Raw genomic sequence first — 25,761 nt, 5'->3', positions numbered from 1 at the left:
GATGTCACTAATGATATCCTGTGGAAGTTGAAGAGCTGGCCACTATCAGTATCTCATTTGAAGCCTATGATAATGATATGTTATTTTTATATGTTACCTGTATGTCTGATGTAAATACGTTTTATAGTATGTTGGCACTTTATAAATAAGTGTTAATAAAAAACATTTTATGTCTGGTGGGCTGATTATGTGATATTTAGGGGACCAAGTTGTATTAACAGTACAGTATAACTTTAACAGTAAGATCATATAAACATTTTTATGGAGCCCAAAGACAACGCCGGGCTCCATAAAAGTTTGTATTGTATTTGTATTGTTAGTACATGTTTTGGTGTTGTTATGACACTCTTCAATTCTAACTTACGATTTGGTATAATGGAGAGAATTTGGTGGTATTTTTAAAAATGTACAACCCAAGTGTTATAGGAGCTAGTTTGGCTGTAGCAGTACTTTGATTAAAAGGAATAAAGCAAGCATGTACTATTACTTTTTCAGGACTATTCAAGTATGGGAACTATTATCCAGACTTATTGAGTTTTTCTGAATGAGGAGTCCTTTGTGTAATGTAAAGTACCAATAATTAGAACTACTGGAAAAGTTATTAGAACTGTTATTCCATCAATGTGAACTTGTGCTAGCTTCAGATAATATTAAATACAAGCTACCTTTACTATTATAGATAAATAAACTTTCTTATTTTTTTGACTGGTTTGCTTTGTAAAAAGGGTTCTGTCTGATATTTAATTGCTGTATTTTAGAACATTCAAGAAAACTGAGTTTCTGGATAATCAACCCCATATTGTATTGTAGAAATTTTGCAGATTCGAATATACTCACAATTCGACTGGGAGGTTATGTGAGAAAAAATTTGAATGGCTAATATTCGATCGAATAGTTCCGACCCGAAAATTCAAATCGTATTCGATTAGTACAAATCTAATTTTTCTCCTGAAAAAAACCTTGAATATCAAGAATGCTATTAACATCAAATGGCTCAACGGACCTCTGTCATTGACTTGTACATAAACCACTGTTTTCATGTTCGAGGTGTGATAAATCTCACATTCTAATTTACATTCAAATAGGGGGATTAAAACTCAAATTTGTGAATTTTGCAACTTGAAAATTTAACTAGAATTTACTGTTCGACCCTTGATAAATCTGCCCCTTAATGTATGAGTGACGTTTCATATTGCGGCACATATTAGTAGTAATTTTTTTCTTTCAGGGTTTTTGGCACCAGTATGGTGGAGGAGTATGAAGAAATTGTTGACTCTCAGTACAGCTCAGAGCGTCCAGAACTATATGATGAAGATGAAGGTAATCTTATCAAATCCAATCTCTTTATCATAATAAAAAGGAAACATATGGCTTCAAATAATGTAATGTTCACTTTAGGTATGTGAGCAGTTTTGCTTTCTCTTGGAGTGTTTATGACCCCATTGCAGAATACTGGATAATGGCTATATTTCCTCCCATATCTTGCTTAGAGCATGATGGGGCCACTAGTTATTGTATTTCGGCATGCTCATGTCTTTGTGGGGCTGATTACATTCTTAAATAGATCCTAAAGCTATTTTAAATAAATAATCTTTTTTTCCTTCGTTTTTAAAAAAAAAAAAAAATTTGCCCACATTTTTTTTAATGATTTTACCGAGTCCAGACCCTTGATTACTAATAAATCATCCTCTTGGTGTATATACAGAATACAAAATGAAGGGAACAGCTTCTGCCATCTGTGGTGGACTGTCACAGGGATTCCAGGGGATATATTTTACAAGCCATGGCCTGTTAACAGGGGCAATTCATCTAGTGTTGGTGGCTGGGGACAGGTGGTAACCCCAGCTTAATCTGCTGCCAGGGAAAGGGGTAAATTCACTTTTGGAAGAAAATTATGTTGCATGCGTGTCACATATTGTATTTACCCAGTTGTTGTTTTGAACCCTTATTTCATCCTGGTGCCTAATTTTGCAGATTGCCTGCCAAAGTTTTCTGTTTTGGTGGATCAGCAAAAGTATGCTAGTAAAATGAAAAAGTCTATATATTATCTAATTTCACCAAATTCAAAAACATTTTGTTAGAAAGTTATGGGATCCCTTAAATAACTTTTTTTTAAAATGTGGATTATTCATTTAAAATGGAATGTGCAAGATGGCAATGCTGTGATTCTGAGCTTTGTGGGTTTCCGAATGGGTGATCCCATACCAAGCATACCATTTTGCCTATTTTTGATGTTTGAACTTGATTTAGTTTTACTATAGTTATTTTACTCTTTCATTTGTTCTGCAGATTATCCAATTGATTATAACACAAGGGATGATAAATCTTCTAAAAATCTCCTTGGTTCAGCTACAAGTAAGTGTAAAGAAATATATATATATAAATATATATATATATATATATATATATATATATATATATATATATATATATATATTAGAAGTGGTAGAGATCGCACTCACAGGTCTTAATATAGAAAAAGAAAATTTATTGTGGACAAGTGCTGACAACAGCCTTTCTCAAAGTGAAAAAAGTGTCATACACACGGTATAAACACTTTGAGAAAGGCTGTTGTCTCAGCCGAAACTGCAGCTAAAGAATATATGAATGAAAGTTCACAGGGTTATAAAGGAGAAAGGAAAGGCTAAAATGAAGTAAGCTTTATCAGAAAGGTCTATATAAATAAACCAGTAAACCCTCAAAGTAATGCTGCTCTGTTTCCTCTGTCAAAAGAAACTCAGCATTTCTTTCCATTTATTCTCTATACATGGGCTTCTGTATAAATCTTCCTGTTTTCAGCATAAACCTCCAGGGCTATGGCATGCTCCTCTCCCTCCTCCCTGCTGTAATCTGAGCCCAGATCTATGAGTGGTCAGGGAGAGACTCAGGCAGGAAGTGATGTAAAACCAAGCTAATCTAGCAGCTGCTATCCTAAACAAACAGAGAGCTTCTAGAGCTGTTTAGACAGGTATGGTAAAGCATTCTGCAGAATACCGATCTTTTTATACAAACTCATTTTTATTTCAGTTTGTATCTAATTAGAAAAAGTAAAAGAAGTTGAAGTTTTAGAGGTGCCTGACCTCAAGGTTAATAATCCATGGGTCTGAGGGCTTTTAGCACTGATGTGTATGATAATTTTATTTTCCCAACAATCTACTAAGAATCTTTGTTTGAACTGTGCTGCAATTATGTTTGTTCTGTTACGGCATGCTTCTATGCTGCTGTGAGCTAAGCTGCTCAATGTCATCAAACCTGTTCTTGCTAAATTATTGCTCAGTGTACTGTCTTGGTGTCCTGCTACCAACAAAGTTAGGAAATGTTTAGCATTTTGTCCATTGAAAAGGGGGAGAGCAATGAGCCGAAGGAATACGCAGACATAAAATATAAATTAAAAAAATCTAAATACTTGGCTTGGCATGTTCTTTTGCTCATTCTAAACTGCTGTGTACTTCTCTGATGGAGAGGGTGTAGATTGTATAGTCACCTGTTAATTCAAATCTGTCTTAAAATAGTAGCATATGTTAGTTATTAAAACCTACATTGAAACCACTCATAAATAGTATAATAATGTGATATTGTCACAAATCTCTTTCCACTGTTTAGCCAGAATTCTCAGAAGTTTCATTTTCCTGCCCATGCCAGAAATTTCAGCACAGTATATAAAGTCAATGTTTTTTACTCTTGACACTGATCATTGGCACATAATGTGCTGATCTTGCTTAATTCGTTTATAATATTCTGTCTTCATTCCATAAACCAAACCAATTCCACAAGCATTCACATTTTCATCTGCTCAGAATGTATTTGTTGTACTGATATATAAAATATTTTTTATAACTCTTATACTTTTTCGTTTTTGAAGATCATACTTCGTTCCCTGGTCTGGTCTGAGAAGTATGATAATTGCTTTAACTCTGAATGGAACTTATTGCTTTTTAGATGAAATATAACCAATATATTCATCGTTTTCATTAGGATAGGTTACATTGAAGTATAGATAGCATAAATTGCCCTTGAAAATAAATCTGGTAAATGTCTGGTGAATAGTAAATGACAGACCAACCCCCTCTGTGGTGGTTACATGGAAATAACTGCAGAAAAATAATATATGCTTGTGTTCCCCTGCATTCTCTTCAGATGCCATTCTTAGCATGGTGAATAATCTTGCTGCTAATATGCTTGGTGCGAACACAGAGGAGAAAAGCTCTGAAGGGAAAGGTAGTTATTTTATAATATTTATGTTTAATTACAACATAAATTGTAAATTTTTAAGTACAGGACTATAAAATAATATCATGATGTTCCATTCTGGCTAGGATGTCAAAGTGATCTTATATAAATATATCAGCATGAAGTTACATTTCAGTGGAATAAGCTTTACTTTCAAATTTTGTTTTTATAAACTTCATGGGTAGGAAAATCTATCTCCTGCAATTTTCAGTTATCCAATTATTTTTAGTGATTTGTCCATCACAATATGTGTAATACAGGGAGATTACTGTCGTTTACCTGCTTCCGTAGCATTTCAGCAGCCATAAACTGCAAACAAAATGCAATCTGTTTTGACATAAATCCAGGTGAGTTATTTAAAATTAATTCAGCTTGATCTTTAATATTTCTGGTCAAGCTCAAAATATAAAGATTATTACTTTTCTTGATGTGTTTCTTAGTTTTGTACTTTTTAACCTAAACTATCATAGTTGTTAACTGCTTCATTTAATTCTCAATTAGAAATCATCCATTTTGTGTTGTCATAGTACAACTGGTTATGTTTCGTAACTAGACAAATTACTTGATCTATTGATGTGCCAGGTCTGTAATGAAAACAACAAAAACAGTTGCTGTAAAATCTACTTTATAGGCATTGCTTCCTCTGGGATTGCAACTTTAAAGCAAATTGTAGATTTTTAAGTTTCCATGATCTTCATAATACCAGATCTAGGGCATGATTTGACATGTTCCTTCACTGCATAGTATTTTATCCTATAATGACTTTATGGTTGCTTATTGCTTTATGTAGCTTGATGTATGTCCACAGATGTGTTTGTTTTTATAGCACATTAACAAAACATTGATGATACATGCTGAGTTTAATGAATGAGTTTAACAAAAGATTCTGCTTATGCACAATTGCTAGAACAAAATGGAAGCAAGGCAGAAAATCTAACCTCAGAAATTGTGAATATAGATAAATCGAAGCCATCTGAAGAAACACCAACTCAGATCACGTAAGTTTAATCTTTAAAAAACAAGCAACATTAAAAAGTGAAAATATGTTGTGTATATTTTAAACTTGTATCTGTTCATTCAGCACTTAATAAACAATTTCTTTGCGACAAATATCCAATTTTATATGACAGTTTTTCAGTTTATAGTCCTGTAGAGAACCATGCATAGCATTTGACCCCTGTTAATCTTCCTGTGTAAGAACTGACCCACGCACCCATGGCTACGCAGCAGCTTATTTATACAGAGTATAATGGTGGTTCTAACACAAACACACTTTTTTTTTTTACCAGTGCAAGGTAAAATCAAATGATATGTAAATGCATATAAAACACTTATTTTTTTGGTTTTACTTAGTCACTGAGCTGGTATATACTAAGTTATTTAGATGCAGGGCCGGTTGTAGCAGACATCTAAGGATTTCTTCCATTCTATATGGTATTGATCAGTATGTTTTTTCTATGTTCTTGCTGAAGCTATGCATGGAACACCCCCCCCCCCATAATTTTTCTTATGTTGCAAAAAAGGTATATAGGTGTATATTGGCACTTTAGGGCTTGACTAGAGACTTTTTTAAAGTGGAGAAGTCTACATTGACATGGAATTTCCTCCAGAATTGTCAGTGCAGAGCGAAATTAAAAACAAGTAGGACAGTAGCAGTGGATATGGTGTTGGGAGGTCTGTAAATCACAGGTACGTTTGTACAGAGTAGGTGGAATCGTTGACTGCGTGCATTTTAAACAGGTACATTTGTACAGAGTAGGTGGAATAGTTGACTGCGTGCATTTTAAAAGGTTAGGAGAAGGAAAGAGGTATAGGAATGTATATAAGCTGTACTAGCCATCTCAGTTGAGTCATCTGTTACACAAAATGGGAGTCAGAAGAGCTCAGTTTCAAATCAGGTTTTAATTAAGTGTTCAATGTTTTTATAGTGCTAAGTGGCACAAGACATTCTTATTGTGAACTCTTACTAATGTGCAGTCCAGTACCTACTGTATATACAGATTTCTGGGTTAGCAAGCAACAGATCTGCTGGATAGTTACAAACAAGGTGGCTAAGGGTGACAAAAAGTTAATGCTATGTATAGTGTGTGGGAGTGGTAAGTGGGTAGTCAGCGGTCAACAGATATGCATGTAAACAGTGTGTATGGGAGACATGAAATATTTCATAGAGTATTTGTTTTGCATTAATATCCATTTGATGTTGTAGGCCTGAAACAGAAAGTTTAACTGCTCCATCAGCACTTGTGATTGAGTTGGAAGCTACAAAAGAGAGCCCCATAGTTCAGCTGGTGCAAGAAGAGGAGGAAGAACAGCTTGGGCAATCAACAGTTACTCTTTTGGAAAGCGATGAGCAGGAGGAAGAAAAGACTTCCTGGTATGAATATGAGACACAGATATACTGCAGTGAACTGGCAACCATTTGTTGCATCTCCAGCTTCTCAGAATACATTTACAGATGGTGCTCTGCTATAGTCGCTATTCACAGACAGCGAAGTAAAACCTCTGAAAGCAAGAGAAAAGAGGATAGTGATGAGCACACTTACCAACCTATGGCAAGTCCGTCTACAGTTGATGCTTCCTTTGGGAAAACTGTTTCTGACCCCTCTGAAAGCAAAATGACTGGAAGCATAGATTTTATTTTGGTGAATACAGGGGACATTTTTTCAAGCAATATTTTAGACAACAATGTTGAATCCATCGTCTTGGAACCAAGTCAAGCACAAACTATTTCTCCATCCGTTCTGTTACATATAACATCAAGTGATACGTCTGTATTGCCTACACCTGTTCTAGAGACCACAAAAGCTGAAATTAGTTCAGCCTCTAAATCATTGTCCTCAGAGGCTTTGCAAGTGCAGCTTACAGACGTTAAAACAAGTGAGGTTTCTGCCCAAGTTGTGACCCCCACTGCAAGCCTGGAAAATATTAATATATATGAGACAGTAGAGCAAAATATCAAAGACCATGTGGATAATGTAAATATTACGACTACTGAGACCATTGTTTCCCAGGAAGCTACCACTGTCCCTGTTGATAATGATGTGGAGGAGCCACAGAAGCCAGTTGTGACCCAAACTATTGACTCACAAACTACAGCTGACAGAAAGGAAGAAGAGACAGTAGATGATTCAGTCACCGGTGCCCTGCAAAGGTCAACAACAGATTTTTATGCAGAGCTACAAAACTCTACTGATTTGGGTTACACAAATGGCAATCAAGTCCACGGATCCAACCAAAAAGAATCTGTATTCATGAGACTAAATAACCGTATTAAATCTCTGGAAGTCAATATGTCCCTTAGTAGTCGCTATTTAGAAGAACTTAGTCAAAGGTGAGGTGTTTTTTTTTATATGTCAACACAAATGCATTGTACATGTGTACAGTACTTAAATGCTGCTTATGTTTTGGTGAGATTTTTATGTTTGTTTTTAGCATAAATAAAAAGTTAATACATTAGGTGCAGCTTTGATAATTAAAATATTACAAAAGAGAATAAACACTGTACATTTTTTAGTAATGCCAGAGAAAAATTTCATTTGTGATTAGTGACCAACGTAGTAAAATTAGAGTTTTAACCTGACCTTTAGATTTTAATATTTGATACAATACTCTTAAAGAAATTGAAGAACTTAATTATTTGGGTTTTTTCAGGGATGCAGTATTATAGGGATTAGGGATACAATGGGGAAAGCGAACAGGGCATGCAGCACATGGTTAAAACATTTTTGACTTCCTTGTTTGTATGACAAAAGGTCACATGATTTTTTGGATTCAGTTCGGCCAGGCACTTGGATTTGTCTAAATCTGAACCCTGCCAAAAATAGGCCGAATCTTGGCCTAATCCCGAACTAAATCCTGTATTCGGTGCATCCTTAGTTTTGTTTTTCCTTTTTTTTTTTTTTATTTGAAGGTAAGCAGCCTCAAATACCAGCAATCAAACTTGTATATAGGAACAGCTCAGAGTATATTGTTAGAAAAAGCAGAAAAAATTATGTTATTACAAGAATATTGAAGTAGAGACATTTTCAACATGAGGCAAAACGAATGCTCGGCATAAGCCATATTGATTGAACTATTAATTTAATTAAAAAATGTTTGTAGTTTATTTTTTGCACTAAACAGGGAAACATCTTCCTGTCAAAACAAAACGGCAGTCAACTGAGAAGCCCTTTATATAAACAAAGCCCCCCCTTCCCTCAGCTGCAGCTTTTTTGCCTGTGCGATAGTGTTTCCCGTATATCAGTTTGGATGCAGCGAGAGCTATTTTCAGCCAGTGCACAGCCACAGACAAAACTCCCCCATTTGCCACAGGCCTTGAGCGACTGCTAGAGTCACTACCACAAAGCCTTGAAACATAAAGAAGGCAGCAGATATTGAATATTTTATGAATGCACTTCTCAAAAGGTTTGCTTAACTGATATAGTTAATTTAATTTGGCATTTGCATTTTGTTTTGTTTTTTAATTTAAGATACCGAAAACAGATGGAAGAAATGCAGAGAGCCTTTAACAAGACAATTTTAAAGCTTCAAAATACTTCAAAAATAGCAGAAGAGCAGGTAACATTGTGTTTGATTAGCTGTATTCTGTCTGTCATTGTATTATGCCTTGTCAATGTACAACATATTGTTATAAGGGCAGCTTCCAAAGTGTATCATTTTGTTGTGTTCCATTTTTATTCATTTGGTTTTTTTTTTTCAAATTAAGAAAAGGTTGCCATTGTTTGTCTTGTTTCACATGTCTATTGCTGGAATAAATAAGGACAAATTCCCACATGTTAGAATGTTGATAGAATTTTAAAGGGATTCTGTCATGATTTTTTTTGATGTAGTTTTTATTTCTAAATTACACTGTTTACACTGCAAATAATTCACTCAACCATATAAAATGTCAATCCTGAACCAGCAAGTGTATTTTTTAGTTGTAATATTGGTGTGTTGGAAGCCATCTCAGATCATTTTGCCTGGTCATGTGCTTTCAGAAAGAGCCAGCACTAGGATGGAACTGCTTTCTGGCAGGCAGTTGTTTCTCCTACTCAATGTAACTGAATGTGACACTGTGGGACCTGGGTTTTTACTATTGAGTGCTGTTCTTAGATCTACCAGACAGCTATTATCTTGTGTTATCTGGTTACCTTCCCATTGTTCTGTTGTTAGGCTGCTGGGAGAAGGGGAGGGGTGATATCACTTCAACTTGCAGTACAGCATTAAAGACAAACAGAAGTTTATCAGAGAACAAGTCAAATGACTGGGGTCAGCTGGGAATCTGACAATATGGCTAGCCCCATGTCAGATTTCAAAATTAAATATAAAAAAACCTGTTTGCTCTTTTGAGAAACAGATTACATGTTTTTCCATGACAGTATCCCTTTAATGGCTAATCAATTTATCAGGAGTGCAATGACCTTCAGATGGTATAAGTTAATTAAAAAACTTCCCCTTACAATGATACATGTTTGTATGTTCTACAGATACACAGGACATTTTACATACTATAAAGTAGATAATTGGGAACCATCTCTGGTATAAACTCTTAATATTGTATACTATCAGTATTTATAGCTGTTCTTTGTATCTGAAATCTTACTAAGAATGATTAATTGAATATATAAACTGTGTAACTATTTTTAAGGATCAGAGACAGACCGAATCTATTCAGTTGTTGCAAGCACAGCTGCTTAATATGAGCCAACTGGTGTCTAATCTGTCAGCAAGTATTGTTGAACTTAAAAGAGAGGTGAGTTTTGACTAATTCAAGACATCTTACAAGTTTTGTTATAAGGGAAAATAGTAGATTAGTTGCTTGTTTCTATGATTAATTGATAATAATTGAGAGGTAGACAAGATTGAAAATTTAATCTGGGTGGATAACGCCTTTATATAAACTAGAAATGTCAAGCCAAAAGTAAAAACACTGAATTTAAAGGGGCAGCACAAAGGATCGCTGGGGCAAGACTGAGTGGTTTAGTGCGCTAATGGAAAGGTAGCCTTAGGGCAGAGCCACACATCGAGATTCTGGGAGATTTAGTCGCCAGCGGTTTAGATTCTAGCTGGTGGGAAGGCATTGCGGGGAGATTAGTCACCTGAAGAAGAGCCGATTTGTTGCTGGGCGTCTAATCTTCCCAAATCTCCACATTTGTCTCTGCCCTTAACCGAGTCTTTAAAGGAGAAAAAGCCCAGCATGGGGTCCTAGAATACCAATTAGAATCATCTGGGTGCAACTTTTTTTTTTTTTTACACACACACACACGTATATAATAAAATATGAAGTTATGTTTATAAGATCCTCTACTAACAGGCTTTTTTTTTTTTAACTTTAAACAAAACACATGGTTTGAGTCAGACAGATTTTACCTGATCTAATTGAGTCATCAATCTGCAATGTACAAAACTGTTTAGTTGCATTGTTTGCATTAGACAAATAATTTTGAGTTGAAGAATAACACTCCTTAACCATATACATCTCAAACTGTACGAAAGCAATGATGTAACCTGTTTGTGGAAATAGAATAGTTAATCATCCATTACAGTTTGGGTGCATGTTTATAGCAATAAAAGTCCCCGCTTTAGCTTTGTATTTAAATCGGTAAGCAATAGTGATTGGATTTATCTTAAACAGTGATGTACATTAGCTATTATACTTTCTATCCAGAAAAAACTAAGTTGCTCATTTTTAGAGCACAGCAAAATACCTATATTTTTCATGTAAGGTTTATTAGTGCCATGTTCCATGTCATTTCATAGCTTGTAAGAAGCTGTATCTGGAACCATAAATGTAATGAAACAAATGCAAACATTTACTTTGTTCTTTCTTTGCAGGTGTCTGACCGTCAGAGTTATTTGGTTATTTCCCTCGTCTTATGTGTTATCCTGGGGATAATAACTTGTTTCCAGAGATGTAGAAGTTCTTCACATTTCAGTGAAGATGATCTCTCTAATATACCAAAAAGCAATAATTATCCCAGTCCAAAAAGGTAAAAGTGCTTGTTCACATTTTTTTAAAATCTACCTTGTCAATTTTAATCTGTTTTTTTTAACTGCTGTTGCAAATATGCAACGCAACTTAGTTATTGAGTGCTTTGGATGTTTTTTAGTATAAAAATAAGTATGTGTACTTGTATGACATAGTCATAGTTGTCCTTTGTTTGATATATTTTGTATAGAATATTTGGTTTGAGCTTGATCTTTAGTATATATTACTAAATAAACCAGAAGCAAAGCAACATATAAATAGATTTGATTTTTAGTACTCTATACCAAAGACCAAACCGAAACCCAATATGCACAGTTGTACATAATTTTTTTTAGTTTGTACGTAAAAACCACAGTTAGGAACAAATACTTTTGTAGTTGTCACATTCAAATTGTGAAATAGATGTTTTTAAAATATAAAAAATACAGAACAAATCATATCTGGTTTATTTTTTAATAAAGGTGTTTCTCTTCCTATGATGACATGAATCTTAAACGAAGGACCACGTTTCCTTTAATCCGCTCTCAATCATTTCAGCTCTCCAGCAAAGAAGGTAACTCCTGTGGTGTTATCAAGTGTTACTTTGTTCATCTTAATACTGCATGATGTACTATATTATTAATATTTATAAATAATACATTTAAGACTAGTACATTAAACTTGTTTGTACAGAATATTTGCTACTTCATATCAAATCCATAGTTCATCTTCACAAAACTAAAAGTGAACTAAAATGCCCCCCATAATATTTTGTATTTTTGATTTAGTAGGGTATAAATGTCTCCACCTCAGCCCCTACAATTGTGTTAAATTATTAATTATTAGCCTCTTCATCAGTTTTAGTTTATATTTTCAGATGTGTAGTTTTGAAAAACTTACAGGCTTTCTGTGAGCCAAATCTCACAACCTTGGGAGTTTTCACAGTGTTGGTTCTCATGACAAAACATGTGTGGTTAGATCATCTGATATATTATATGCCTTAATTTGTTGTGGTGAACAATAACCAATAATAGTCTCTTGTAATTAGGGGGGACTAAGCCTGTTGCCGACTAACTGTCCCAAGCAGCCCCAATCTCTGCCAATTAATCTTTCACTATTTATTATATATGTTCTATATGTTCTTGATTGACTTTCAGTAAGATTTTAGACAGTGGTATTGTGTTGGTCAGACTGTAAACCAGTTAATAATCAGGCAGTGGTTTGAATGGTAAAACCATGTAATATTTTACATTTCTACAGTAAATGAGAAAAGGTATAGTTTGGTGGTATAGCACCTTTTAAAATCCTTGTTGTCTCATCTCTGCCTCCAATCCATTACTTATGTTCTCTCCCTCTGTTATTTACACGTCCATGCTCTCTGCCTTATTCCTACTCCTTCCCAAATTATCTTCCCTTCTGAACTATTTCTTCCCAGATTATCTTTCCTTCTGGACTACTTCTTCTCAGATGTCCACTGTCTTTCTTTTTGTTTTATGCAGATATCCTGCTCGTTGTACTCTTCTCCTAACTTTTGCATCCAAGTGCATTGCTCTATGGCACAGTGCACAGAGTTGCAGTTGTAACTGTACCAGGTTCTGTAGTGGGCCCACAAAAATATCCAGTACTGAAATATGTGCTTTGATTTTTCCTTACATAAGTTTGTTCTGTAAAGTAATTCCTAGTTTGATTACTAAAAATATATTTTACTGTTTCTTTAGTGGATCCAGATGACTTGTATATTGTGGAACCACTGAAATTTTCACCTGAGAAAAAGGTATGTTTTATTGGTCTTTCATCACATTTAAATAATGCTATAACTTTTAATATTTCTATATTCAGGACAGTGGCCCTTTAAAATCTATAAACACTGTAGGGCTCTATATTGGATAAGAATGGCAAGCTACTGACTGTTTTGTTCATGCAATCTAGTGTAAGGTGAATAGGTAGGTTTTAAAGAGGAATTTCAGCTTCTGAAACCACTGTTCATAAACCACTGCATTCTTCAAAATAAGCAGCTTTGCTCTGTTATTGTGTTGATTGAATTGTATTTTGTGTAAGCTAGCTTTAAAAGTGCTCCACTTTCCCACATATGCAACAAGCTTGCCTGTTACAGTTAACAGACAATTGCCTTAGTTTTAGTTTAGTCACCTAAACCTGCACGCGCAGGTGGTGTACCTCGGAAAAGCTGACTTCTTATTTAGGTAAGATTACCTAATCCATGACTGCATCATGTTGGCTTGAAGGTTCTCATCAAGATGAATGGCAAATGATTCCAGGAGGCAAGTGGAGCAATTAAAACATTTGGGCAAAAAAAGTCCTAGAAGCAGTGCATGTGCTATGGTCCTTAGCAATAAATCTGTGCTGCTTTAGAGCCTGTCTTTTCTCTTTCAACCTTGAACACATAAATAAAGATTTTGGTTGCAGTAAAAACTTCTGACATGCAAACGCCCTTTTAGCACACCCCAGCCTGTCTGTAGTCGAATTCGAGTTCTTAAAGGGCCAGAGTATGATAAATCTCGAAAATCAAATTTGAATCCTTTGAAAACCTCTAGTCTTGAATTTGAATAACTCCCTAGTCAAATTTGAGAGTTTTGACCAGAACAAAATTTGAAAATTTCAATTTGACCCTTGAAACATCTTGTTCATGCTATTAACCAGAGGGTTCAGCAGAAATCAATGTGAAAGATCACTTAGGAACACCTGACAAAAAGAGCATCAAAGTTACATATTTGTAATATATTTTCTGAGTAGATTTCGCTACTACAGTTACTTTAGTTTTCTAATTGTATTTATTCTGCTCATGCACATTTAAAGGAATAGTTCAGTGTACAAGTAAAAACTGGGTAAATATATAGGCTGAGCCAAATAAAAAATGTTTCTAATATAGTTAGTTTGCCAAAAATGTAATATATAAAGTCTGAGTCATTGGATATCAGAACAGAACACAGCTTCCTGATTTTCAGCTCTCTAACTCTGAGTTAGTCAGTGACTTGAAGGGGGGCCACATGGGACATAACTGTTCAGTGAGTTTGCAATTGATCCTTAGCATGCAGCTCAGATTCAAAAGCAACAGATATGACCCATGTGGCCCCTCTCAAGTCTCTGATTGGTTACTGCCTAGTAACCAGGGTAACCAGTCAGTGTAAACCAAGAGAACAGCAAAGTAGGAAGTAGTGTTCTGGCTATTATGTTTACCCAGTTTTTATTTTTACACTGAACAATTCCTTTAAACTGCTGTAACAGTAATAATAGTGCTTAAGCTTAAAAGTGTTGTCAGTGATTGACAGCCAGTAGCAGCCATCTCCTGAAAGAAAATCATTTTCGCTTTTATGAAATGGTTGTTCATTTGTGCCAAAATACTAGTTTCCTTTTTTTTAAGCTTCCTGCTATAAAATGCTATATTTAGCTTTGCCTTGTATACGCAACTTAATGTGTCCAATTCATTTTGTTTCAGCAGAAAAAGCGTTGCAAGTATAAAAGTGAAAAAATTGAAACCCTGAAGCCTATCGATCCCTTGAAAGTGCTCCCAAATGGTGACCTGAAAACAAAGAAGCCTTTCCCAAACGAGAGGGATTTTGCAAATATAGGAGAGGTTTATCACTCATCCTACAAGGGTCCCCCTTCTGAGGGAAGCTCTGAAACATCATCTCAGTCAGAGGAGTCATACTTCTGTGGAATAGGTGCCTGCACATCCCTCTGTAATGGGACCCTGCAGAAGACAAAAACTGAAAAAAGAGCCATAAAGCGCAGGCGTTCAAAACTACAGGACCAAGGGAAGTTTATCAAATCATTAATACAGACTAAATCTGGGTCCATGCCAAGTCTGCATGACATTATCAAAACCAACAAAGACCTAACAGTGGGAACATTTGGGGTAACGACTGTTTCTGGCCGTGTCTAACCACACAGAAGCTGGCACAGTATAACCCTTTACACTTTCCAGTAATGCAAAGAAGATGCAGCTACTGATGTGCAGAACTTCAAATGACTGTGTTGACTTGTGTGATAATGAAGTTACAAACACAGCCTGTGGAATCTGTTTCATTTTACAAATTGTTCAACCAAGTAGATTTTTCACAGTTTAATTACTGGGGGAAAGAATATTCTGATGCCCAGTTTGTTGGGTAAATCATAAGCTCAACTTAACTTCCATACTTAACCCTTTTTCCTGTATTTTGCACCTTTATATATTTATGTGCCTTCTGTCTATTTATAATGCAACTGGTAGGAAAAGCATCAAGTGTGTATGCCAGATAAGTTTTTTATGGTTTCGTTTTTCACTCTTTCCAAGTTTAGCACTACAACATATGAGGCCATTTCCTAGAGCAACACTGAAACAGATTTCGGTGCAAAAATTCAATTTTTACAATGTCTGCATTTATTAAGTGGTGTAGGTTTTTTTTTTTGTTAGGAAATACCTAGAGTATTTATATTTATAACTTTATACCTCTGTAGAATGCCAAAAGTCTCTGCTACTAAATTGGCATGCCATTGCTGACTCCCTCAACCACCAATTGAGAACAGAAGGGTCTAAATTTTTAGTCAGCGGAATAGTATAATCATTAATAAGTGATGATCAATAGAAGCAAGTGGTCGAAAAGCTGTTTATTTCCTAGCAATTGAAATTGAATTATAAGGTGATGCTGAGCCAAATTAGATGTATGTTGGCATGTTCACATTGATGCACTCATTCTGAGCCAAACTTTCCTTGAATACAATCAGCTGTTTAGTTGCAGGAGAAGTGTACTGTACCATTGATAAAGCTGCTCACAGGTCACAAATTGCAACAGGCGTAGTCCTCAACTAGGTACTAAATAAAATATGCTATTTGTCCAGTTCTGTACAATCCTCAAGACTATATCTCTATATGCTTTATATAGTCTAACTGCCTCTAGTAACCTTCATTTGCTACTAGATGATGTTGTTTGGGTTCCAAACCCGCCAGTTGTCACATTGCCCTTAGGGAGCAGTGCAGCTTTATTTATAAGTGTAGTCACTTTTGTTACAATGTTTTGTGTTCAATGGAAAATTTCCTTTAGTGATCATAATTCTGTATTATTTCATCTCCATCTTTCTGTTTAATGCTGGAGACATGCAGTGCAGCTAGCCATCTGTTATATGCTGGAGACATGCAGCTAGCCATCTATTATATACTGGAGACTTGCAGCTAGCCATCAGTTATATACTAGAGACTTGCAGCTAGCCATCTGTTATATACTGGAGACTCGCAGCTAGCCATCTGTTATATACTGGAGACTTGCAGCTAGCCATCTGTTATATGCTGGAGACTTGCAGCTAGCCATCTGTTATAATGTCTCTACCAGCCTCTACCAATTCCCATACTAACACGGCTTTATGATTCAAATGCAGGTCCTTCGATTTCTGTTTCCAAGTTGTTTGCGCTGTCGGAACATAGGTGAATTCATTATACTGCTAGTCCTTATGATTTTAAAATAGGAAGTGCAAAGATTTTTGCCAAGTTTTTGTGCATTTTTTTAACTACCCACTGCACCCCCCAAGTCTTACATTTTCATCATCCACATGGTTTGTATGTAAGTTAGCCACAGACTTGTGAGCATTTAGCCATCGTTATGTTGCTTATGCACAATGATAAATATAGTAATTGGAATATGGTTGGCCCCTTCCTCCTACTAAACTATGTCTAGCTGGCTTTTGCCACAGCATATAGAATTACTGTTTCAAATACAACACTTTGTCCAAGTCCATTAAAAGCATACCAACCAATAAACACACAGCTTTAACTTTAAGGAAAGTTCTGTTCTCTTTTGACTTTGCCTTTTAATGTATAGCCCTCCTCTTTTTTGGGGTTGTGTTTCTGCAGTCATTTTGCCAACTCTCAATTCCTATTTACGACCAATTTAAAAAGTCATGTAACAATGGGATCCTTCCTTGGTGTCATTTTTGTTTTATTCTGTAAAAAGAAATTTAGTAGATTCTCAAAAACAATCTTTAATGTGGATCTACGAGTCTCTGGATTCAGTATATGAGTATTTACCTTGTGCTGCATGTTTTCTGCTTGGTAACCAGCAGTGCATTTGCAGATCTTTGTTTCTAAATGTAAAGCATTGCTTGGATATTATATGACAGATACATATAGGCTACATTAGACAAGCAGGAACTGCTAAATCTAAATAGCAAAATGATACTGTCTTGAGAAGGTACAATTGAAAATGTTGATTTATTTCAAAATATTAATCCTTGCGGAGGCTTCTGGTGGAGATCTAACCACAAAGAAATTGTGTGGGTGTTAGGGATGATTTATATTGTCCCTGCTCTCTCTCTTGGTACATTGTTTAGGCTGTGGCACTTGTTTGCAAGATTGTGTGACTTCTTAAATGCTTTCTATTGGTCATTTATAGGAACTTAATGACACATGCTCTGCTATCTTTGTGGTGCAAAACCCAGATGGGATGCATTTCTCTGTTTGCTCTATGGCTTCATGACTGTATACCATCTTCAGCAAACTAAGCAGCAGTAGCAAGGATGGGTCATTATCAGATATTGCTCATACTATTTTGGTAATAAAGGTAGGAGAATGATTTCCTTTCTTATATTTATTTGCTGATATTAGTCAGATGGTCTCTGGTGCCTGATCTCCATTGTAGGTTTCTGTGGGGCCTATTTATAAATCTGTGTGTAAGAACTGCATGTAAATATACACACCGCCATCTGATTATCTGCCATTGCTGTGTTGAATCCAGGGTATTTATTGTGTTTTTTTATTTTAAGTGAATTATCAGCCCAGTGTAAATTTCTAAGCATAAATATTGCAGGCCAGATCAGAGGCGATATAAAAATAATGGCATCTGCTATGGTGCTAGACCCTCCTTTATACAGAGTATAAAGTTATTGTAAATGAATGATTTCAGGGATTGCGGTGCACACATTGAATCATGCAGGAGGAGCTATACACACTTTAGATCATAAATCACTGACAAAATCACGTGATACCGCTTTATAAACTGGTCCCTATATTGTTGTGAATGAGTGTGTTCTGAATTATAGGAATATTTGCATATTTAACTGAACAGTGCCAGATTGTTCTGTGACAGAGGTAGTGCCTAATGGTATCTGTAGAGCAGAGGTTCTGGAGTGTCCAAGCATTGCACTACATTTAACATAAGGCACATGCACCCACCTCTTACCAAGGGACAATTTTCCTCTATGTTTTATACTTATATCCAGTACAGGGATAACCTTACTGCAGAGTTCCCCAAACTGCTTGACTTCCCATCCTAGGGGGCTCAAATTGGAGGGGGAGGTGAGATTTGGGGCAGCCATATGCAATTTTATTGTTACGTGAAGAACAAACACATACCAAAAAGGTCAAAGAACTTAACTCCCTTTTCCCAGTGCTATTTGGTCGCGTGAATCTTCATGAAGTGCTTGGCGTGTGTACCGGGCAACTAGCAGTCCTCCTATGGAGAGCGGCAGTGCCCTTCAAAGCAGCTCACTAGATCTCCACTTTTTTATCCCCTCTTTGCTTGTTATTGCCTTTCCAACTGTTCTCTATAGAGGTTTAAAAGGGTACAAAATGTACCTGCCAATTCTTTCTAGGTTTTCAATTGTAATAATTGTCAGAAAATGGTGTGACTCAGGCCCAGTGATAGGGGTTTTGGTTGATTGTCCTTTTGGTGTATCATGTACCATTTAGTGTATATTTTAATATGCAAGTTTTGTATTTATTTGTAACTAAAATATGGTTCAACATACAATTACCAATGTACAAATTCAGTTCACTCAACAACAAAAAAAAATTTAAGTTTTCATGTTTCCGCATTCTATTGGTCCCTCTGTACCTGTGCAGAGGCATCTTCATATAAATACTGATGCAGTGCTGTCAGTTACTACTACAATATATTTTAATGAATATTCACTGCTAGTTTGTATGTGCTCATGGTGTGAGTGAGGCGTGTCATGATTTGTGGTCACATTTAAAGTGGTGCAATAGCAATTGACGATCATCCTCCGTTTTTAATTGCTCATATATAGCATGATAGGACAAGTGCAGTATGTGAATTATCAGGTGTATATAGGGGTAAATCTGTATCTGGAAAAAATATGGAATATTAACCAAGCCACCAGAGTTCCTGCTCGATAACATGACTATCGCTCCATGGTGTCCTATAGCAAAAGTCTTCTCCCAGTGAGTGCCATAGACAAGTCCTGGGTTCACAAGCTGATCTTAAACAGGGCCTGAAAAGTGATACATTGGCTGAATATCAATGCTAATTGAAACATACCTGATATAGGAAGCCTGGTGTGTCTTTTTCAGGACAGCAGCCATACTTTATGATAATGACGGTTGTGCATCTGTACCTCTTTGCCTTTATTTGCCTAATTTATATATGTACATTTTTAGTTGAATTTCATTTTTATGAAAGTGTAGTACCAAAATGTTGTGCTTGTTTTAAGGAAATTGTTCTACTCAACAAAAACTATACACTATACACAACACTATACACAACAGCTGAAACGCTTCCCTATGGAATGTGTGTTCCTTAAACCCTTATGCAGAGTTCCATTCTTTTGTCTGATTGGGCCTTCAATGTGTATGCAGTGGGGACCAATTATGAATTTATTAGGATTCTGAATCCAGTTTTTACACATTTAGTATTGCTTGAGTATTCTTTCATTTGGAAGTGTGCCACTTAGGCTGGGGCCCAACTTCGCTCCCTGCCATTTCCGTTTTGACTTTTTTTTATTTGTATACTGAATAGTTTGGAATTACAGGACTCTGATCTAATATCTGCTTTAAACCTAACCTCTATCAGCCAGGCTTTTTGTTTATAACAAGAAAAAATGGAATTGGTGGACCATGTGGTTGCTCTTTATGGCTCATTATCATGGTGAAACATGGTTAGTAACTGCAAATTACTGTTATGTATATTTCAATATTCTTGGAACAAAAAAGTATGTTGTCTGTTTAGCTCTAATGTGCATCTTCTTGGGTTGTGACTGCTTAGGCAGCAAGTCATTTCCACTTAAAGGAATAACAAGCTTAATCCCACAATGGTTTCTCTCAATCGCTAATTATATTATTATAACTATGGGTCCATCACCAATCTGCTCCCTGCTTGTATGGTTCACCTTTTGGCATGCCACTTAGTCGTGTGTATGGAATAGAATGATTTGTCTGCTATTTACTAGGAATGCACAGACTCCTCTATTTGGGATTCGGCCGAATCCTTGGTGAAAGATTCGACCAAATACCGAACCGAATCCTAATTTGCATATGCAAATTAGGGGCAGGAAAGGCAAAAGTAGAAAAAAATATTTTTTGTGAGGAAAAGTCAAGTGATTTCCCTACCTGCCCCTAATTTACATATGCAAATTAGGATTTGGGTTCGGCCAGGCACAAGGATTCTGCCAAATCTGAATCCTGCTGAAGAGGGCTGAATCCTGAACTGAATCCTGGATTCAGTGCATCCCTACTATTTACACAAAATATTTTCTAGCTCTTTTCTTAAGGTTTTTATTGTTGCTCTTTGTATATGTTATTTATAGTTAGAACTATTTTTTGCAAATATTTGCTGTTGCACAGTAAGGCCACAACTTTATTCTGTTCTTGTATTTTTAAGATTGGTTAATACTTTTGTTTGCAGACTAGCTCTGGAAATGGCTAAGGGACAGGGAAGCCTTAAATCACTGGAGGTTTGGATTTGTTAGAGCAAAAACCTTCTGGCCCAGGCCAGTGTGCCTCTAAAATAAATGCAGCCGGGTGGGTGGTCAGTTACAGCACCGCCATCTTTGATATTCTTCTGGGTATTCTTAGCGCAGACTGGGGGTGGGATGGATTCAAAGGACTATAGCAAGTCCTTTTTTTTTTTTTAATAATAGAGGTGCATTAGCCAGGGCAGACGATTATTGTTTCTCTTCATCCAGTGATTTGTTTTCCTTGTTCTTTAAAAAACAAAACAGCTAGGAATATTGACAACTTTTTATTTGTTCTAATCTAGCTGAGAAGCTTTGGAAGTTACACTGACATATGCACTTTCCTTGCTGTTGTTTCCTCACAAATGACAGAATTCGGTCTCTAGTCCGTATATGTGGCTAGCTTCTTTGATTACAGGAGGAAGCCGCTGCCATGAAATCTCCGCCTTTTTCTGCATGAAGGCCACTACACGGAAAATATTGCTCACAAGATTTAGTTGGAGTGAAAACTTGATTTTCCCGGGAGCAGGAAAAAGAGGTACAGGTCTAGATTATTGATCTGCTACTGGGAAACACAAAGGGACATTATTAACCATAAGGCAATTTAGAGCATTATATCTGCGTGTTCCATTTGAAATCTGTTTTTTTTTAAAAAATTTTTGAAGGTGCACTGTCCTTTAACACTGACATTTCCTCCAGTCATTTGAATGGAATGCAGAAACCTAGACTCGGTCAGTGACATTTTGCCAGTTTTGTAGGTAGACTCTATGTTGCCGACAGTCACTACCACAGAAAAACTTGCCAGCTTTCTATTCATTCATTCATTTTAGATGGTGAACTCTTAACTTTCACCTTTGAGAAATACAATTCTAGAAATTGTTTTATTGTGGTAAACTCTCACATTTTGATAAAATCTGCCCCTAAGTATCTTAAATTTTTATCATCCAACAACATGGAAGTCATTTGTGTAGGAATGTCCTGCCTGTACAATATTTATTACTGTGTAGACTCCCAACAAATTCATGTGTTCCTTGCAGAGCATTTCAGCAGAATATGCAGACTATCTGATCACCCTAACCTTAAGTTTTAACCCTGCCTATTAGAAACTCAGTAAAGTTTTGGGGGGGTCTTTTTTTTTTTTTTTTTTTTACTGCTTACAATTATGTTGTGAATAAAATTGTGACTCCAGAGACATTGTGCAATTTAGAAACTGTGAATTTCCAAATAAATCTAAACAACTTGCTGGGTGTATTTATTATTGTCCCTCAATGTGGAAATGTATATTTAGGCAAATGGAATGATGTGTGTTGATTGTATCGGAGATGGCCCCCATTCCCTATAAACACAGCTATTCTTTATAAACCTTGCATATTGCAGGGTAGCGGAGTAAGCAGCTATTATATATGATTAGAAGAAAGTAATCCAGCCTTGGATAGTAACATAGTAAGTTAGGTTGAAAAAAAGAAAACACACGTACATCAAGTTCTTTTTAACTCTAGTTTAACCTGCCTAACTGCGAGTTGATCTAGAGGAAGGCAAAGAAAACCCCACTTGAAGTGGCTCCAATTTGCCTCAGTGGGGTAAAAAAATCCCTTCCTGACTCCAAAATGGCAATCAGACTAGTCCCTGGATCAACTTGTACTATGAGCGGTCTCCCATAACCCTGTATTCCCTCGCTTGCTAAAATGTCATCCAACCCTTTTTAAAGGCTATCTAATGTATCAGCCTGTACAACTGAAATAGGGAGAGAATTCCACATCTTCACAGCTCTCACTGTAAAAAAAAAAAAAAAAAACCCTTCAGCCTTGCAGACAATCTATTTTCCGAGTTCCCTTGCCCAGTCTATAGCTGGCCACACATCAACTGCTTGTGCAGCAGTCTATTTAGACGTGGCTATCGGCAACAGAATTTAAATTTCTGATTAGTTACAGCAAATGTACCAATACCTCCTTTTAAATTTTTGCATTTTTTATATTTTTCCACTACAAGGGTGCTGCAGGTGTGGTTACTTTCTTGCCAGACTTTCTTTCAATGCTGTGTGCGGGATGGTTCCATTCATTCAAACTCTTTTTCAAAGATTTAGGAGATACGGAGAAGAGGATAATAATTTTTGATGAATTCACAGGGGAACTGAAGACAAACCACAATGTTCCCCAAGGATTTGAATATAAAATTCCCTGCAGCTCCATACTCCAGAAAAGTTTAACGGGCAAAAGTTTCAAACAGGTTTGAGAGGGTTGCAGACACAAAGTTTCAGGTACAAACACTATTAGGGAGTGTATGAACTTGGCCTAGGGGAGGTAACATCATTAAATCTAGGCTGAAGCATTTCCCTGAAATTCTGTTAGGGCAGAATTTGACAAAATGCCTATAGAAACCACATTAAACAGAGAGGCCACAGATCCTTCTGCAAGTTCCTTCCTTGGATGTCAACCCAATAGCTCACAAGTTGCATAGGCTGTAGATACTTCAGCTGCCAAAATACAGACATCAAATGCAGAACAAGACCCCTGGTTAATCATTATTCTTTGACTCAGAGTGTCAAAATCTCCCAAAAGATTGACAGAAAAGTAACAGAACAATGGACAAGAGAAACATCCCACTCCAGCGAAGGTGCAACCCATACCAAAGCTTTCAAAGTGATCACATAGGCAACCTTAGCCCTTTCAGAAAATCGGATAGGAGAAAGTTTAAACTGGATCTAGCATTGGGTCAAGAAGCATAGACAAGATTTTGGATCACTACTCAAATGAATTGGAGCTGTGATCTTGGGTTCTGAGGATTAATTAGCACCAGCAACTTACTTCAGTCAACTAACTGAAGTTAGTTAAAAACATGTACAGTATATGCCTCAGTGGGGAGAGGAATATGAACTCCTTTGAAAACCAAATGAGAGGTGCTGCAAGATTTGAGAAAGATGTGCTTGTGGATCGTCTTGATTGTCCATTCTTTTATTCAGGGCCTCCATAATGCTTAAATCTAAATATCAGAGGGAGAGAAACAAAAGATCCAACTAGCGGCACTCCGTTCAGTCAATTGACAACCTTCTGGATTTTTTCAGTACCATTTACATTTGCTATGGTGGTCTGTGGTGCACTGAATCCTGCAAACACAGCCTCAATTCATTTTTAAAACCATGTTTATAAATACATTATGATATATAAAAACATCATGTATGATCAATGCAAGAGGGGTGCCACCCTATGCTTCCCTATAAGCACATTAAGTGAGATGCTTGGCATATGTTGTTTATCAAGGTGGAGTTGTGGCAGCTAAATGTACATAGTCCATACCTCAGGGGTTCCAGCGTTTTCCTGTTCCTTATCCCCAAAACCACCATTACTACAATTGCCCACCGTAGCCGACACTGTTCTTGGTGGTAGTATGAATATCTGTGTAGGAGGGGGGGAAAGAAGAAGCTGGTTACTCACAGAACCTTAGCTTTATCCGGATCTCGGAGAGCTGCCAGATAAACTCCTTTCCATCCATTCTGCATGCTGAAATCACTTTTGCATCTGATACAAGCTGTAACTTCCAGATTTTCTTGGCTCCGACAGACTTCACTCTATCAGTGACATCAATCGTATTCCATTCTGGCATCATAATGCTTTCTAGTACACAAGCCAGTGGCCTGTAAAGGATCTATATTTAAGCCCAAGTTAATTGTAACCACCAGCTGCAGTAGAACCTTGTGAGGCAACAAACTCCTTTAATTGAACTCCTTTGTGAACGGGAGAGCCCCTGCTGGTACTGGTTTTCACTGATGCCCTTTTGGGGCCCCAGAACTTTCTCAGTGAAGACCAACAGCAAATCTGAAAACTTCAGAGATTAATTTATTAAAATCAGGTTCAGGTAAAAGACAAAACAATTTGCAAAGAGAACAAATTTGCAAATAAAAATTTGCATGTGGCAAGGTAATATTCTTCATTAGTCTTTTATTGCGTTTTGAATCTTAATTGTGCATTGCAAACTTTTAACACCTGCCTGAAGGGGGCATAAACTTTTGGAGCAAACAACTTTTTTGTTTTATTAGATCTTTCGCAAAGTATAAAATTCACAATCGCTATCCTACTGTCGCGTGAGGGGCAAAGGGTTCCAAAGGCAAAATTGTTCACTTAGCAAGCATTTATTTTCATTGCAAAGGAATTGCAAACTATTTTTCCACTAGCGACCAATATTACATTCCCCAAAAACAAAACAGCCAATTGTCAATACAGGCGGCAGTAGTGAAAGTAGTGTGAAATTCAGGCAGGAGTGAAGGAACAGGGAGTCAAGCCAGCTTGGGCAAAGAAAACCAGAACTGACCTTTTATAGCAAAAAGGGCACAGCTTTGTAAGAGCAGGCAGGAAATGAAATCTAGATCCAGAATGTAAACGAAAAACTTCATGATTTGCACCACCGTGTAATGGTGTTGGGCATGACCAGGCACATATGCACAGAGAGGATCTCCCTGCCCATTCTACACCCATTATTCATGCATTATTTTTTAAAGATATAAATGTGGCATATTTAGGGGTATGAAGAATTTTCAAAAATGTAGAATACACATTAAAGGGTAAGTGATTATTAACAGAAGCTAACATCATTCTAGTCCTCTAGTGAATACACTGCTCTACTGACAAGGGGATCACCTGTTACAGTAACAAATCTATTTATATTGCAGGGCTCAATTGATGTAACTTATTTTAACTGTGCCAATTCACTGTCAATTGGTTTCATGTGGTTTATTTAGTGACATTGCATCCTTTCTGCGTCTTTGTTGCTCACATGAAACAGACCTTTATCTTTTGATGAATTTGAATGTCATGGAGCTCTAAAACATTCTTTGCCCTTGAAATTACTTAAAGGAGAACTAAAGCTTAATAGTGATGGGCGAATGAATTCGCCTGGCACGAATTTGCGGCAAA

General features: G+C 36.5%; 1 protein-coding gene across 5 annotated transcripts in view; it reads left to right on the top strand.

The window, feature by feature from the left end:
- suco.L (SUN domain containing ossification factor L homeolog) overlaps window positions 1–17,957 on the top strand; it is a 52,316-nt gene extending 34,359 nt beyond the window's left edge. For 3 of the 5 annotated variants that reach the window (XM_041590549.1, XM_041590551.1, XM_041590552.1), the window contains 11 exons: window positions 1,229–1,320; window positions 2,290–2,355; window positions 4,138–4,218; window positions 5,138–5,228; window positions 6,437–7,561; window positions 8,700–8,787; window positions 9,860–9,964; window positions 11,047–11,201; window positions 11,662–11,753; window positions 12,898–12,953; window positions 14,634–17,957. In XM_041590549.1, the coding sequence (XP_041446483.1) occupies window positions 1,229–1,320; window positions 2,290–2,355; window positions 4,138–4,218; window positions 5,138–5,228; window positions 6,437–7,561; window positions 8,700–8,787; window positions 9,860–9,964; window positions 11,047–11,201; window positions 11,662–11,753; window positions 12,898–12,953; window positions 14,634–15,080 (2,398 nt within the window). In that variant the 3' untranslated portion in view covers window positions 15,081–17,957. The remainder of the gene's footprint in view (window positions 1–1,228; window positions 1,321–2,289; window positions 2,356–4,137; window positions 4,219–5,137; window positions 5,229–6,436; window positions 7,562–8,699; window positions 8,788–9,859; window positions 9,965–11,046; window positions 11,202–11,661; window positions 11,754–12,897; window positions 12,954–14,633) is intronic. The other 2 variants (XM_041590550.1, XM_041590553.1) reach the window with 1 other exon arrangement.
- The last annotated feature ends 7,804 nt before the right edge of the window (window positions 17,958–25,761 follow it).

This window comes from Xenopus laevis, chromosome 4L, assembly GCF_017654675.1.
Source record: "Xenopus laevis strain J_2021 chromosome 4L, Xenopus_laevis_v10.1, whole genome shotgun sequence".
Taxonomy (NCBI): Eukaryota; Metazoa; Chordata; class Amphibia; order Anura; family Pipidae; genus Xenopus; species Xenopus laevis.
The sequence above is the reverse complement of the archived record's forward strand: the minus strand, read 5'-3'. Positions and strand labels throughout refer to the sequence as shown.